The sequence below is a fragment of the Onychomys torridus genome, chromosome 2, assembly GCF_903995425.1.
Source record: "Onychomys torridus chromosome 2, mOncTor1.1, whole genome shotgun sequence".
NCBI lineage: Eukaryota > Metazoa > Chordata > Mammalia > Rodentia > Cricetidae > Onychomys > Onychomys torridus.
This window is the reverse complement of record NC_050444.1, coordinates 140,620,093-140,636,574: the sequence shown is the minus strand read 5'-3', so window position 1 is coordinate 140,636,574 and position 16,482 is coordinate 140,620,093. Positions and strand designations below refer to the sequence as shown.

Below are 16,482 nucleotides of genomic sequence, written 5' to 3'. Positions count from 1 at the left end.
TGGAACTCACAGAGATCCACCTGCCTCTGCCTCCCGAGTGCTGGGATTAAAGGCGTGCGCCACCACCGCCCGGCAAAATTAATTTTTTTGTTTTGTGGGTTTTTTGTGTTTTTTTTTTTTCAGAGCTGAGGATCAATCAAACCCAGGGCTTCTATCCCCAACCCCTAAAAATTTTAATATTGACCTTGTTAAATTTATGGATTGTTTTCAGCTTTCTGTATATACAATCACAAAATCTATGAATAGTGACAAATTTACATTAGTCTTTTTTTTTCTTGTTTTATCTATTTGACTAAAGTCTATTTTAGTTTTATCTATCGACTAAAATCTGTAGTACAAAAATGAAATGGTAGCTTTAAAGTGGTGGCGCACGCCCTTAGTTCCAGGACAGCCTGGTCTACAGAGTGAGTTCCAGGACAGCCAGGACTACACAGAGAAACTCTGTCTCAAAAAAAAGGGGGGGAAAAATGAAATGGTAAGAGAAAATTTGTTTGGTTGTGTTTGTTTTTGTTGGTGTTTGGGGATTTTTTGTTTTTGTTTTTGTTTTTTTTAAAGGTCTCCCTAAGTAGCTCAGACTATCCTGGAACTCAATGCAGCCAACACTGACCTTGAATTCACAGTGATGCTTCACCTCTGCCTCCCACATACTGAGATTACACCTGTGAGCCACCAAACCTAGAAAGAAGTTCTAGAATACCAACTTAACTTTCTTTCATTCTTTTATTCTTTTTTTGAGACAGGATCTCACTTTGTAGACTGGGACTCGCAGAGATCCACCTGCCTCTGCCTCCTAGTTGCTGGGAATAAAGGTGTGTTCTACCACCACTGCCCAGCTAAAAGAATTTTTTTAATTGTGGAATGGGTGGAAGGAAAGAAACTAGCATTGGTACTGTGAGAAAACCTTAATGGCAAGTTATCTAAAGATACCTTTGTTGCTCCACAAAATTGCCTTTAAAAAAAAAAAAAAACTCAAAAAAGAAAAAGCCAGACATCCTAGTGCATGCTTTTTGTCCCAGTTTTCAAAGATCTCTGAATTCAGAACAACCTGGTACATAGTGAGGCCCTGTCTCAAAACAAACAAACATGGTGGCTAGAGAGATGGCTCAGTGATTAAGAGCACTGACTGCTATTCCAGGGGAGCTGGATTCAATTCCCAGCACCCACATGGCAGCTCACAACTGTCTGTAACTCCAGTTGCAGGGAATCTGACACCCTCACATAGACATACATGCAGGCAAAACACCAATGCGCATAAAATAAAAATAAACAAATAGTTATTTAAGGCTATGGTGTCAGGAGTCTTTAATCCCAGCACCTGGGAAGCAGAAGCAATGGGATCAAGGCCAGCCTGGTCTGCAGAGTGAGTTCCAGGACAGCCAGGGCTGTTGTTACACAGAGAAAACAAACACATAACAACAGTAACTTGGAGTTCAGTTCCCTTATACAAATCACTGAGCAGACTTTGGCTCAATTTGTCATTTTTCTGTTGAATTGGCCAGCTGCCTTGAAGACGTTCTATGCGTTATTTTCAATCTCTATTTTCAGAGTATTGTCAAACCCAAAATTTAGGAAAAAAGAAACTGTACATTTTCAGACAGTGGTAATAGAATTAATAATAATGTTTCTTGACCAATAAAATAGCCAATTTAGTTTATCTACCTTATTTTTTGGAGTTTTGGGGATTTTTTGTTTTGTTTTGTATTTTGTTTTTTTGTTTCTCTTCATAGCCCTGGCTGTCTTGGAACTTGCTCTGTAGACCAGGCTGGCCTTTCACTCACAGAGATCCTCCTGCCTCTACCTCCTGAGCAATGGGATTAAAAGTGTGCATCACCACTGCCCCAGCTAGTCTATCTACTTTCTAAATTGCATTTGAGTGTCATGCTATTGTGGGTTGGGTTTCATGTCCAGAAGTAACCTCTCAAGTAAGGGGGTGCATACGGATATAAATGAAAACTGTTTTCTTCCTGCCTTGTTTCTAAAGCTCCACAGTTGACTACTGGCTCTCAGCGTTCTCTCACATCACCTGGCATGAACAAAATGCTTCCTGCAGCCCCAGCCCCAGCTGCCCAGCTTTCCTGTAATGGCTGTAAAAGAGTTCTTCAGGAGGGGCAGACTGCCTATCAGAGGAAAGGGTCTGCTGAGCTTTTCTGCTCCACACTGTGCATCAGGAAATACACTTCATCAGACATCTCACCAGCTCCTGTCAAAAGGATGTGTTTCAACTGCTCAAGGTGTGAATTCTGAATTATGTTTCCTATTTTGCTACATGGGGCCTTTTAGAGTCTTAGTCATAATTATATGTATTTTCATCTTCTCTGAAGATGTATCACCTTAGTTAGTGAGAAGAGTTTGCTCCTGTTTCCAGTTCTTTTAATAGAACACTCAGAAGTAGTTTGGGTGGTTGTTGAGCGGTTTTCAGAAATTACATGGAAGAAGCATGGAGAGCTCCCTTGTTAGCATTTGATTGTTTTGTTAAGTAAATGTCAGAATCAGGAGCATTGAATAGTATGTTTTCAGTTTTCAGTGCTCAGAATGTGGATGTACTATGTTAGCTACGATTTTTTTTTTTTTTTTTTTTTTTTTTTGGGTCAGGGATTGTAAAGATTATTTTCTCATATTTGCTGCAAAGTCCTTTAGAGTTTTTGTTGTTTTAAGACAAGGTCTTACTATGTAGCCTTTGGCTAGCCTGGGCTCACTATGTAGAGCAGACTGGACTTGAACTCACAAAGATTCTCCTGTCTCTTCTTTCCAAGTGCTGGGACTCCAGGTAAGTGACGCCACAGTGGGCTGGCCCACTTAGGTCAGCAGGCTCACAGACCCTCTGTACAGGACCGCTCCAGCTCCTCGATGGCCGGTGCTTTCAGTGGTGTTTTTCATTCAGGTCCTGTTTCCTGGAACTCTGCGCAACTTTGTCTTGCTCTTTCTTTTCCCTCTTTTTTTTTTTTTTTTTTTAAGTTCGTTTATTTTATTTGTTTGTTTGTTTTGGCTTTTCAAGAGAGAGTTTCTCTGTGGTAGCCTTTGATATTCTGGAATTTTGTAGACAGGCTGGCCTCCAACTCACAGAGATCCACCTGCCTCTGCCTCCTGAGTGCTGGGATTAAAGACATGCGCCACCACCGCCCGGCAATAACCTATGTTTTTATTGAGACTTTTTAGATTTATTTAATTTTGTATGTTTGAGTGTTCTGCCTGCATGTATGTATGTGCAGCACGCCTGCCCCTGGGTAAATCAGAATAAGACATTGGATTCCCTGGAGCTGTAGTCATGAATAGTTATGAACCAACATATGAGTGCTGGGATGAGCTCAGGTACTCTGGAAGAATGACCAGTATTCTTAACCATTGAGCCTTCTCTCTAGCTCCCGTGAGATTTTTTAAATTTCAGATTTTTGTTTTCTTCTTCCTCTGAGGCAGGGTTTCCTGGCTGTCCTGGAAGTCACTCTGTAGACCAGACTACCCTGGAACGGAAGAAGAACCTCTGCCCCCGAGTGCTGGGATTGAGGCATGCACCACCACTGCCAGTTGTAGTCCCAAGATTTTAAGTAATTTTTAAAGCTTTTTTTAGCAATAATTTTTTTTTAAGTAATACTTAATTTTTCTACTTAATAAAGCAAAGTGAAGAATAACTTTGAAGATGGCATTTAAATTACTATCACAAAGAGGAGACTTGTTATTGAAAACTATTAAGATATGTTTTAACCATCATTTCCAGCTGAGTGGTGGTGGTACACACCTTTAATCCCAGCACTCAGGAGGCAAGGGAGGCAGATCTCCAAGTTCGAGGCCAGCATGGGCTAAGAATGAGTTCCAGGACAGCCAGGACTGTTTCACAGAGAACACTGACTCAGGGGAAAAAAAAAATCATTTCCATACTTCGGTATTAGAAACAAAAAGAAATTCTAAACATAGTCAGTCCAATCCAAAATAGGTTTATTCACTGATGTTTGATTTATTTACACCAGCCAGTTCATACCTGTACTCGTTATTTTTAGTTAATTATAAGGGTCCTTCTAACATAGTTAGCTTTTTTATTTTTTTTTTCTTTTCTTTTTTAATTTTATTTGTTTGTTTTTGGAGCTGAGGATTGAACCCAGGGCCTTGCGCTTGCTAGGCATGTGCTCTACCACTGAGCTAAATACCCAACCTCTTTTTGAATTCTAAATTTTATTATATTTAAAAAAAATTCACACACCAAAATTTACCAGACCCAAAGTCTGTACAACTCAGTGAACTTGTATACAGTTAGAGTAACAATTGAAAATGGAAGCTGGGTCGGATGATGGTGGTGCACGCCTTTAATCCCAGCACTCAGGAGGCAGAGCCAGGCAGATCTCTGTGAGTTCGAGGCCAGCCTGGTCTACAGAGCAAGATCCAGGAAAGGCACAAAGCTACACAGAGAAACCCTGTCTCGATAAACCAAAAAAAAGAGGAAAAAGAAAACAGAAGCTGTGGAACTTCCCACTGGGTTTTATATTTTACTGTCAGATATATTTTATGCACTTATATACCACAGAAAATAGAAAATCCAGACAGAATTAAAACTAGAAAGTTTTAAAAATCACCATCAATTTCTTCAGAAAAGCCTTCAAGTATTAAGAATTGATCAAGCTCGAGGTGGCAGGCACAGGTTTTCTAAAATTTCTGATTTTTACTTAAAAGCTTGATAGTAAATACTGTGAGTTGTTTTCCTTGAAATGGCAGGCTTTCTTCATTTTTTTTTTAAATTTATTTATTATGTATAGTGTTCTGTCTGCACATATTCCTGCAGGCCAGAAGAGGGCACCAGATCTCATTACAGATGGTTGTGAGCCACCATGTGGTTTCTGGGAATTGAACTCAGGACCTCTGGAAGAACAAGCAGTGCGCTTAACCTCTGAGCCATCTCTCCAGCCCCAGGCTTTCTTCATTTTTAAGAAAATAGCTGCCTGATGTCCACTTCTGGACAATAGTTTAACATACATTCAAACAAAAATGGGATTCATGAGAAAGACGGCTAAGGTTTCAACTCAGATTTCCTATATAGGCCTTGTCTTGAGACAGTACTTTGTGTCCTATTTTATCACTGTGTTGGTTAGTTTTCTGTCAGCTTGACACAAGCTAGGGTCATGGGGAAGAAGGAACTTCAATTGAGAAAATGCCTCCACCAGATTGGCCTGTAGACAAGGGCATTTTCTTGCTCAGTGATTGATGTGGGAGGGCCCGTCCCACTGTGGGTGGCAGCACCCTTGGGCAGGTAGTCCTTGTTGTCTAAGAAAGCCGATTGAGCAAACTGTGGGCAGCAAGCCAGTAAGCAGCGTCTGTCTGTGGGCCCTGACTTCCTTCAGTGATGGGTTATGACCTGAGAGTTGTAAACTGAGTTAAATCCTTTCCTCTGCGAGTTGCTTTTGGCCGTGGTCTTTATCACAGACATAGAAGCAAACTAGGACCGTCACAGTGTTTTCCAAATTTATTTTTTGTGTGTGTGGATGTTTTGCCTGCTTATATGTCTGTGTACCAAGTGTATGCATTGCCCCTTGAATCCAGAAGAGGGCACTGGATCTTCTGAAACAGGAATTACACAGTTGTGGGCTGCCATATGAGTGCTGGGGATTACAGGGTTCAAATTAAAATAACTTGAAATTTTGTTTTAGTAACATCCTTAATTTCTGAAACTAAATTGGCTTATTTTGTTTTACAGTACATGCATGGCAGAAGGATCTCAAGAGCTCACTGCCGAACCAGCATAGCCCAAACAGTGACTCTAGCTCCCAATTGAGGGAGAGCCTGGGTCAGGACAATCTAGAGAGCAAGAGGGGAAGACACCCAGCATCCTGCTCTGGGTCCTTCATGTGCACACACAGAAACTCATTAGTTACTTCGTACATTTATCATCCTATTAACAAGCATTTGTTGTTTGTTTTTAGAGACATTTTAAATCTGAAGGATATGAAGAATGTCCAGTTGGAGGACAGTAACTGTAACACAAACTTTTGTAGCCAATCTTGCCTTTCATCATATGAAGAAAAAAGAAAGTTATTTATTACCGTATGCACTGATAACACTTTTCGTAAGTGCAGCGTGTGTCAGAAGACATCTACTGTAAGTTTCAGTTACTTTTAACATTTGGAAGACTTCTAGGGATTCTGCTTAAATGTCGTTTGTTACTGTTGTCTTAGTCTTTGCAGTGATGCCTGCTTTTCAGATTTTCATTGTGCTACCCACCAGTTTCGCTGTGAGTTGATGTAAGAACTGTGGAGCTTACTGTTCCATGATCTCTAATCTGTCTCCACACTTGAATAGTGCAGAGTACTAATGCATAGAAGCAGTGAGCAGGAAGAGCTGCTATTCCCTCTCGGTTAGTCTGTGTGTTTGGTATGATTGAGGAAATAGTTGATTGATAGTTGATGAAAATGAAAAAGACTTTTGTCAGTTCCTATAGGGGAACCTTTGGGTGCTTCTGAGAACAGAGAGGCTAGCCATGCATGATGTGGCAGGCTGAGAGGAACACAATTACTGGTCTGATCCCTGTCTATGAAGTAGGAATAATACATATCTTGATTGTTATGTAATGCTTTGTGATCTAGTAATACATAATCCCAGTATTTGAGGGACAGAGGCAAGTGGATCTTTTCAAGCTTGTCAAGTTCCAGGTCAAACATAGTGAAACCCTGTCTTTAAAAGGGGGGGGGGGGCAGGGTGGTGGTGGCGCATGCCTTTGATACCAGCACTTGGAAGGCAGGGAGGTAGGCGGATCTCTGAGTTCAAGGCCAGCCTGGTCTACAGAGTGAGTTCTAGGACAGCCAGGGCTATACAGAGAAACCCTGTCTTGGAAAAGCAGAAGGAATTAACCCCATGTGGGCGGTACGGATGAAAATGGTGATAGGTGTATTCACCTGCAGAAGGACTTGCCCGCCATTGGCTAGGACAGTCCCATTCTAATCATGGTAGGGAACAGTTCATGGGTGGCTAAGTGACCCATGGAAGTATGACCCCTGTGATTTTCAGAAGGGAATTATTTCAATATGGAATAAGACTGCTAGGAATTGCGGGTTGGAGATGTAGCTCAGTGGTAGAGCACTTGCCTAGCAAGCACAAGGCCCTGGGTTCCGTCCTCAGCTCCAAAAAAAAAAAAGCCGCTCAAGTTACACTTCAGTCAAGTGCTTAGCCTACCTCCCAATACAATTAAGTGGTGGTGGCACATGGGAGGCAGAGGCAGGCAGGTTTGAGTTTGAGGCCAGCCTGGTCTACAGAGTGAGTTCCAGGACAGTCGGACTACACAGAGAAACCCTGTCTCAAAATAAATGAATAAATAAATAAAACTCATACTGAATAAATCAAAATATCAAGGAATGGAGCTCTCCAGTCTCCTTTGGCGAGCACAGTTGAGTGTGCCCATCTCTCCCTGTCTGGATGGCTTTGTCAGTGAAGCTGGTACCTCCGAGTCTCGGTCTGCTAGAGCACTGCCTGCAGAATGAATGTGGCTTTGAGAGCTGGAAGTGTAGCTCAGTGGTAGAGCTTTTGCTTAGCATGAATAAGACCCTGTGTTCAACCCCCAGAAGGAGCCCTTTTCATAACAGGAGGAGGAGCCAGGTGTGGTAGCTCCTGTCAATAATTGTGGGACTCTGGAGGCAGTCAGGCAGATCTCTGAGAGTGAAGTCAACCTGGTCTATATAACCAAGTTCCAAACCAGCCAGGGCTACTTGTCTGAAAGAAAAAGGTTTTCATATTAATAAGAGATTAAAATGAAAATTAGCCTCTAAGTAGTCTTGGCTGTCCTGGAACTAGCTCTGTAGACCAGGCTAGCCTGAAACTCAAAGCGTTTGCCTCTGACTCCTTACCTTAGTGCTGTGGTCATGACCCTTTGAGGGTCACATATTAGATACTCTACATATCAGAAATTTACATTACGATTCAAAACAGTAGCAAAATTACAGTTACGAAGTAACAACGAAATAATTTCATGGTTGGGGGTCTCCATAACATGAGGAACCATATTTAAGGGTTGCATCATTAAGAAGATTGGGAACCATTGACCTAGAGACAGTTATTGCCTCAGTATCTCATAGTAGATATTAAGTACCCTAACCCTGGTAGAAGGCTTTCCTTAGCTCATGTTCAAGGATGATGTACAAAGGGAAAATACTATAATTAAACATGTGTTTTTATTCAGTTGGCTTTAGTTGCCTGGGATAATAGACCTCTTTTGTGACCTCTCTTTTCATTATTACTATTACTATTGCTGTTAAATGACAGGATAGTTTTCTGATCAACTTAATCAGATTGCTTCATTTTGTTATTGCAGCCTCTACTCTCTTCTGGTTTCTAAGGATGTATAAAAATATTATTATTGTTTGTACCATTTCAGTTAAAAGCAGTTACAGTAGGTATGCTTAGTGATTTTAGCATTGCATATGATATACCAGAAATATGAATATTATTTTTAATCTCTAAACAGAAACCACCCAGACTACTTGGATCTTTTCCTTGCAAAACACTGAAACTCTCAGATGAGATGATTGTGATTCCTAATGACTTTGGGAACATAGAGGTGTTCTGCTCTGTTTGTTTTTCTTCATACAACAGTGCTGTGATGGAATCTTCGACAGGTAATACCCAGCAACTCCAAAATTGTACTAAGTACTGGGAGACAGAGACACACTTTGCTTTTAATTTATAACTGATTAATTTCCATAATAGAGTGACTTAAAATTCCAAATGAGTGCTGGAGAGGTGGCTTAGCAGTTAGAAATGGTTGCTGCTCAATCATGAAGACCCAATTTCAGATCCTAGCACCCATGTAACAACATTAACATAACAAATAAAATAATATTTATTGAAAAAAGAAAAAAAGCCGGGCGGTGGTAGTGCACGCTTTTAATCCCGGCACTCAGGAGGCAGAGGCATGTGGATCTCTGTGAGTTCAAGGCCAGCCTAGTCTATAGACAGTGACCCAGGACAGACACCAAAACTACACAGAGAAACCCTGTCTCGAAAAAGCAAGGAAAAAAAAAAAAAGAAAGGAAGGAAGGAAAGAAGAAAGAAAAAAAAGTACATCAGGCAGTGATGGCACACACCATTATTCTAAGCATTCAGGAGGCAGAGGCAAGAGGATTTCTGAGTTCAAGGCCAGCCTGGTATACAGAACAAGTTCCAGGATAGCCAGGGCTATACAGAGAAACCCTGTCTCCAAAAAAACATAAAACAAAAACAAACAAAACAAAAGATCACACCAGGAGGTGGTGGCGCATGCCTGTAATCCCAGCACTCAGGAGGCAGAGGCAGGGGAATCTCTGTGAGTTGGAGGCCAGCCTGGTCTACAGAGTTCCAGGCCAGCCTCCAAAGCTACAGAGAAACCCTGTCTCAAAAAAAGAAAAATGAAAAAAAGAAAAAAAAAGATCTAAACAGCCTGGTAACGGAGCTCAGTTGTTACAGTACTTGCTGGATTCCATGCCCACTACTGCATAAGGTGTGATGGTGCCCTGGAACTGCCTGGTGGGCAAGCATTCTCCCACTGATTTATAACCCTCAGCACAAAAACACTATTAAACAGTGCTTTGGGGCTGGAGAGATGGCTCAGAGGTTAAGAGTACTGATTGGTCTTCCAAAGGTCCTGAGTTCAATTCCCAGCAACCACATGGTGGCTCACAACCATCTATAATGAGATCTGGTACCCTCTTCTGGCCTGCAGGGGTATATGCAAGCAGAACACTGTATACATAATAAATTTTTTAAAAAGTAAATTTAAAAATAATCATATAAAAGAGCTGGGTGGTAGTGGCATAGGCCTTTAATCCCAGCACTCGGGAGGCAGAGGCGCTTGGATCTTTGTGAGTTTGAGGCCAGCCTGGGCTACAGAGTGAGATCCAGGAAAGGCAAAAAGCTACACAGAGAAGCCCTGTCTCGAAAAACCAGAAAAATAAGGGGTTGGGGATTTAGCTCAGTGGTAGAGCGCTTGCCTAGCAAGCACAAGGCTCTGGGTTCGGTCCTCAGCTCCGGCAAAAGAAAAGAAAAGAAAAAACAGTGCTTTGGTTTCTGCCTGGATTATAACAAGGATTTTTGGGTTTTTTTTGTCAGTAAATGTTTCCACACTACACAGTGCTTCAAAAGAGAATCTTTCTCCAAGGGAATATCCGATTCCAGTTATAAGCAATATAATGTCATTAGTAAATGATCATGCTGACCTGCTCGTGAACACTGACCTCTTACAAGGTAAACAGACATCTGACATAAACAGTGTTTGTCATACTGTTGAATCTGTCTGTCTGTTTCCTGATATGAAATAAGCTTTGGGTCCTGTTGAAGTGTCAAGTCTTGAATACATGCTTTATTTCCATAGGTTCACGTTCTTCTGCACCCACAAATGTCATTGTAGATGTAAGTGTTATCCTGGTTTTGTTCAATTTTAAAAAGGGGTGGGTGTGTGTGTGTGTGTGTGTGTGTGTGTGTTTGTTTGTTTTCATACGTAGATAGTTGTTTGTTTATTGAGACAGGGTTTTTGGCCGGCCTTGAACTCAGAGATCCACCTTCCTCTGCCTCCCAAGTGCTGGGATTAAAGGCCTATGCCACCACTGCCCAGCTCTTTTATATGATTATTTTTAAATTTACTTAGTGATTTGTTTTGTTTTGAGATGGGGTTTCTCTATGTAACAGCCCTAATTGTCCTGAAATTCACTTTGTAAACTAGGCTCACCTCAGACTCACAGAGAGTTGCCTGCCTCTGCCTCCCAAACCTGGGATTAAAGGCATGCACCACCGTGACCAACTATTGATGTGGGTTTTTTGTTTGGTTGGTTGGTTTGCTTTGGTTTGATTTTTCGAGACAGGGTTTCTCCGTGTAGCTTTGTGCCTTTCCTGGAACTCACTCTGTAGCCCAGGCTGGCCTCAAACTCACAGAGATCTGCCTGCCTCTGCCTCCTCAGTGCTGGGATTAAAGGTGTACGCCACCACCTCCCAGCTTGATATGTTTTTATACACATTTATGTGCTACAAAGTATTGTAGCTGGCTTAGCTGTTAAGAGCACTGGCTGCTCCTTTAGAAGACCTGGTCCAAGGGGTTGGGGATGTAGCTCAGTGGTAGAGTGCTTGCCTAGCAAGCGCAAGGCCCTGGGTTCGGTCCTCAGCTAAAAAAAAAAAAGACCTGGTTCAATTCCTAGCCACCCACATGGCAGCCCATAACCATCTCTAACTCCAGCTCCAGGGTCTCCAAGAAGCATTTTGCCTCTGCAAGTAACAGGCTAAAATAAAAACTAATTTTAAAGTTTGTTATGTTTTCCTTTTTTCTTTTTCTTTCTCTTTTTTTTCTTTGGTTTTTGGTTTTTTGGTTTTTTGGGGCTTTTTTTCCACAGAGATAGGGTTTCTCTGTATAGTTTAGTGTTGCCTATTCTCTGTCTCGCTCTGTAGCCCAGGCTGGCCTCGAACTCACAGAGATCCACCTGCCTCTGCCTCCCGAGTGCTGGGGTTAAAGGCGTGCCCTGCCACTGCCCAGCTTTCTAATCATCTGAGTAATAAATAAAAAATAAAAAATTATTTTTGAACACGCCTTGGGAGGTGGAGGCAGGCAGATCTCTGTGAGTTCGAGGCCAGCCTGGTCTACAGAGTGAGTTCCAGGACAGCCAGAGCTGCTGCACAGTGAAACCCTGACTTGGAAAAAAAAAAAATTTCTGCAGTTATATACCTAGAGTTCCTTTAAACATTTAATACTGAATCTACATGGTGAATAATAGTTGTTAATGTCTCTCTCCCTCAGAGAAGCTTGTACTACAATGTATTCGTTTTCCTGTATTACTACAGTTGATGTGTTCTGTATTTTTATTATTTGAAAACTACTAAACCAGTGACATGTTATCATTTTTGTCCTAAGAACTCACCCAGTGAACCCAATAGCGGTGTTGGTGACCATGAGGAGCAGCCAAGCCTTCTCCCGTCTCCGTCGGTGCCCTTGGATGACACAGCTGGTCCCAGTGTGGAAGCAGAGAACAGCGGTGTGTCCCAGCAGCCACACAGCATGGAACCTGTGAAAGTAAAGGACAGACCACGCTCTAGAAAGTCTACATCCACAGTGCAGAAGGTTCAGAAAGAACCACGAAAGAGTAGAAAATCTTGGCGCTCAGCTTTTCCACAGTTGAACCCCAATCCTAAGAATGATGTTGCATTCTGCTATTCTTGCCACTTTTTCTACCAGAAAAATTTTAGCTGCCGGAGAGATTCATTTGCAGCCCAGGGAACCGCTGACTGGGAGAAAATGCTAGAAAAATTCAAGAAGCATGAAGAAAGTGAAGTGCATTTAAAGTCTCTGCAGTTCTGGAGACAGCACCAGTTTCTGGATGAAGTTCCGCGTGGTGCGTCATCTGTTTATTCGGAACACATTGAGGGAAATAGGCAGTACCTAACACTCATCACTGAAAACATCTTATTTCTCGGAAAACAGTGTCTGCTCCATAAAGGAAATGACCAGTCTATTTCATCCATTAATAAAGGCAATTTTTTGGAATTACTAGAAATTAGAGCAAGAGATAAAGGAGGAGACATGTTTCGGCTTATGAGTTCACATGTTGACTTGTATTGTAGTTCACAAGTCCAGGAGGAGATTATTGAAATAATAAAGGCTGAAATTTTGGAAGACATTGTGAGTGAGATCAGTATCTCCTCTGCTTTTTCAATAATATGTGAGGAGACAACTGATAGTGCCACTAAAGGACAGCTTGCAGTGTGTGTGAGGTACCCACAAAAATCCTCAAGTGCTGTCCTCGTTAAAGAGAGGTTCCTGGGGTTCGTTACTGCTGAGGAGATGACTGCAGCCCATGTCCACAGACATATCAGAGCTTACCTGCAGCAGCTGGGAGTTGATTTGAATAAGCTGTGTGGTCAAGCCTATGACAGTGCCACGGATTTGAGGGTCAAGTTTAATGAGGTTGTAACAGAATTCAAGAAGGAAGAGCCAAGAGCTTTATATGTCCATTGTCATGCGCATTTTTTTGAATTAGCAGTCGTTCGTTTTTGTAAGGAAGTGAAAGAACTCCGAAGTACACTAAACACCCTCAGTTCTCTGCTCAGCACTAGTCGTGTGTCAGGAGAGATGTCGGCAATTTTGCAAACCAGATGTAAGCTAAGTCAGAATGAAACATGTAAAAAACACACATCACAGTCGTGCTGGACAGCCCACGAGCACTTGTTACTGTCTGTGATGGAGTGTCTTCCAGAGATCGTTGAGACACTGCATTCGGTGTCTCACCGTTACCCAGGCACAGCTATGGCTGACGAACTCAGTGATTTGTTGGCGGTTGTTACCAAGTTTGAATTTATATTTTGTCTGAGATTTCTTTATCGAGTACTCAGTATTACAGGAATTCTTTCTAGAGAGTTTCAAAGTGAAACTGTAGACATCTTTTCTTTGTTTTCAAAAATAGAAGCAATTTTGAAATGTTTCTCTTCTGAAAGGAATGACAAGTATTTCAAGTCTATCTGGGATGGAGCAGATGAAATATGTAAAGAAATAACCAGTAAGGGTTTTGAAGTTGAAAAACCCTCTTTTCAAAAAAGAAGAAGAATTCAGAAAACCGGAGATCCTGGCAACTCAGAGTGCATGTTTTTCCCTACTTCAGCAGATGAACAATATAAAGTTAATATTTATTACCAAGGTTTGGATACTGTATTAAAAAGTTTAAAGTTATGCTTTTCAGAATTTGACTACTGGAAAATGAAACAGATTTGGGAGCTGCTATTCAAGTGGAATGAACCTTTAAACGAAGCAGCAGCAAAAGAGGTCCAGGAGTTTTACAAGCTCGATGCGGACATTATCCCCGAGCTTAGATTTTACCGGCAGTATGCAGACCTCAACTTCCTCACGGATTATGGCTCCTTAAGCTTCGTTGACCTTGGCTGTTTATTCAGTCAGCATGGTCTCCACAATAATATTCCAGGTATCTCGAGACTGTTGCATGTTGCTTTATCTTGGCCAATTACTTCAACAAACAACGAAAAGTCTTTTTCCACACTGCCTCATCTTAAAACATACTTACTTCGCACAAAGGGACAAGAGAAACTTACTGGCCTGGCTCTGATGGCTGTTGAGCAAGAACTGGTAAATAAATTGATGGAGCCTGAAAGACTCAGGGGGATTGTGGAAAAGTTTATTAGTCAAATGAAAGCCACATAAGATTTACAACTTTAGCTGGTGCACACCTTTAATCCCAGCACTCGGGAGGCAGAGCCAGGCGGATCTCTGTGAGTTCAAGGCCAGCCTGGTCTACAGAGCAAGATCCAGGAAAGGCACAAAGCTACACAGAGAAACCCTGTCTTGAAAAAACTAAAAATAAAATACTTACAGCTTTAAACTTAAATAGTTTCTTGTTTTTGGAATCCTAATAAAATTTTGTTTGTTGTTTATTCTTTTGAGAGAGAGTCTTATTATGTTCCCAGGCTAGTCTTGAATTTGTGAACGAACTCTTGTGACTTACTTTTACCTATCTTTTCCCTTTTAAATTATTCCGGTTGACAGATTGTGTGTTAGGCACATTTAACACAATTACTGAGTAACTACTACATACCAGATACTGTTATAAGTACAGGATATATAGCAGAGAATTAGGAGTCCGGAGTCCAGTGGAACTTCGTTTTCTTTCTTTCCTTTTCTTCCCTTTCTTCCTTTGTTTGTTGAAACAGGGTTTCTTCATGTAGCCTTAGCTGCCCTAGAACCTGCTCTGTAGCCCAGGCTGGTGCTGTGGGATGGTCTGTATGTCAAATGTATTGCTCTGATTGGTTAAAATAAATAAAGTGCTGATTGGCCAGTAGCCAGGCAGGAAGGATAGGGTAGGTGGGACAAGGAAGAGGAGAAGGCTGGGAACAGGAAGGCTGGGAGGAGACCCTGCCAGCTGCTGCCGTGAGAAGCAACATGTAAAGACACCGGTAAGCCACAAGCCATGTGTCAAAGCATGATTTACAGAAATGGGTTAATTTAAGTTAGAAAAGGTAGATAACAAGCAGCCTGCCACGGCCATACAGTTTGTAAACAATATAAGTTTCTGTGCTTTCTTGGTTGGGTCTGAGCGACTGTGGGACTGGCGGGTAAGAGAGATTTGTCCTGACTATGGACCAGACAGAAAAACTCCAACTACAGGCTGGCCTCACAGATCCACCCGCCTCGGCCTCCTGAGTGCTGAGTTTAAAGGCAAACACACTGCTGCCCAGCTTATTGTGTGCATTTTAGACTAAAAATAATAGCTAGGAAGCTAAGAAGTCTACAGAAATATAGGATAAGAGGCCTAATCAGAACAAGCCCCTGGCACTGGTAGAGACATGGAGTAGCTGTGAGCTTAAGGTTTCAAATACAGAGTGAAGGACCAGGCAGTAATCACCCTTTAACATGGGCTTTAGCTCATTTCAGGAGGAATGAGAGCAGGGAGGTAGGGGATCTGAGCAAAGCTGAATCCAGCTTTGGTTCTCTCGCCTTCCTGCCTCAAAGAGTAAAAGGCAAGTTTAAGCAGGTGGTACCAACCATCATTCAGGAACAGGGAACGCAGTCCAGGTTCTCAGAGAACCCCTACCCCCTCTGCTCAGATCTAGGCAGTCCAGCGTTTCACCTGAGCTCTGAGCCACCAGTAGTCACTTGGTCAACCCTGCTGTCTTGAATCTGTCTCCAGGAGGAACCACAGGCAGACTAGAGGGAGTCTGGCCCCCATGCCCTCTGAGGCACTTGCTAGAAAGAGAGCCCTGGGTTGCAGGCATAGAGATCTGGTGAGGGTGGCATTCCTTCTGGGCTGGACACAGTAGGGTCTCCAAGACTAGAACCAATTCCATGGGAGCTACTAGCCCCTACAATTGCTCCATGATCTGTTTCCCCTGGCTCTCATCTGCTGAACTGCTCCTGTGTTGACAGGTGTGTTCCCAGCCTGCATGTCCCGAGGGTGGGTGTGAGCTGGACAGTTTACTGGTTCCCCAGTCATAGTCCGGTTAGGCCCTTATTCATTAACTGGGCCTTCTTTATTATACCACAGCCCCAGTTTGTGCCAAAACGCATTCACCCCCTGTGATTCCTACCACAGGTTTCTTGCTCTGTTGCTAACCACCTAGTCTTCACTTAAGGTGTAACACGCCTTGGGTTCACTCACCTTCATGGATTTAGGGAAGGTGAAAATCCTAGAGATCCTTAGCTGTGCAGTGACCATCTCAGATTGAGGCCAGCAAGAGGAATGGGCAGGCAGGCACAAGGCTATGTCTTCAGGAATGGGATCCTGTGGCTCTCCAGCATGTAGGAATGGGCTCTTAACACTTCAGGTTCTAGGGCTAGTGATTGGCATGGTGGGAAAGTTAGAGGTTCGCTACCAGAGGTAAACCATCTATTTCTTACACTAGAGAAAGTAGTTCTTAACATGCTACTAAGATAAAATACAAGGATTAGCCAGGAGGTGGTGGCACTCGCCTTTGATCCCAGCACTAGGGAAGCAGAAGCCGTGGGATATCTGAGTTCAAGGCTAGCCTGGTCTACAGAACTAGTTTGAGGACAGC

The 16,482-nt window shown here is 42.4% G+C and overlaps 1 protein-coding gene across 2 annotated transcripts in view; it reads left to right on the top strand.

Annotated features, from left to right (window-relative positions):
- Positions 1-14,195, top strand: part of Zmym1 (zinc finger MYM-type containing 1) — a 48,310-nt gene extending 34,115 nt beyond the window's left edge. For both annotated transcript variants that reach the window (XM_036177676.1, XM_036177675.1), the window contains exons 2-7: positions 1,982-2,231; positions 5,904-6,078; positions 8,435-8,585; positions 10,054-10,188; positions 10,316-10,353; positions 11,840-14,195. In XM_036177676.1, coding sequence (XP_036033569.1) covers positions 2,029-2,231; positions 5,904-6,078; positions 8,435-8,585; positions 10,054-10,188; positions 10,316-10,353; positions 11,840-14,134 — 2,997 coding nt within the window. In that variant the 5' untranslated portion in view covers positions 1,982-2,028 and the 3' untranslated portion in view covers positions 14,135-14,195. The remainder of the gene's footprint in view (positions 1-1,981; positions 2,232-5,903; positions 6,079-8,434; positions 8,586-10,053; positions 10,189-10,315; positions 10,354-11,839) is intronic.
- The last annotated feature ends 2,287 nt before the right edge of the window (positions 14,196-16,482 follow it).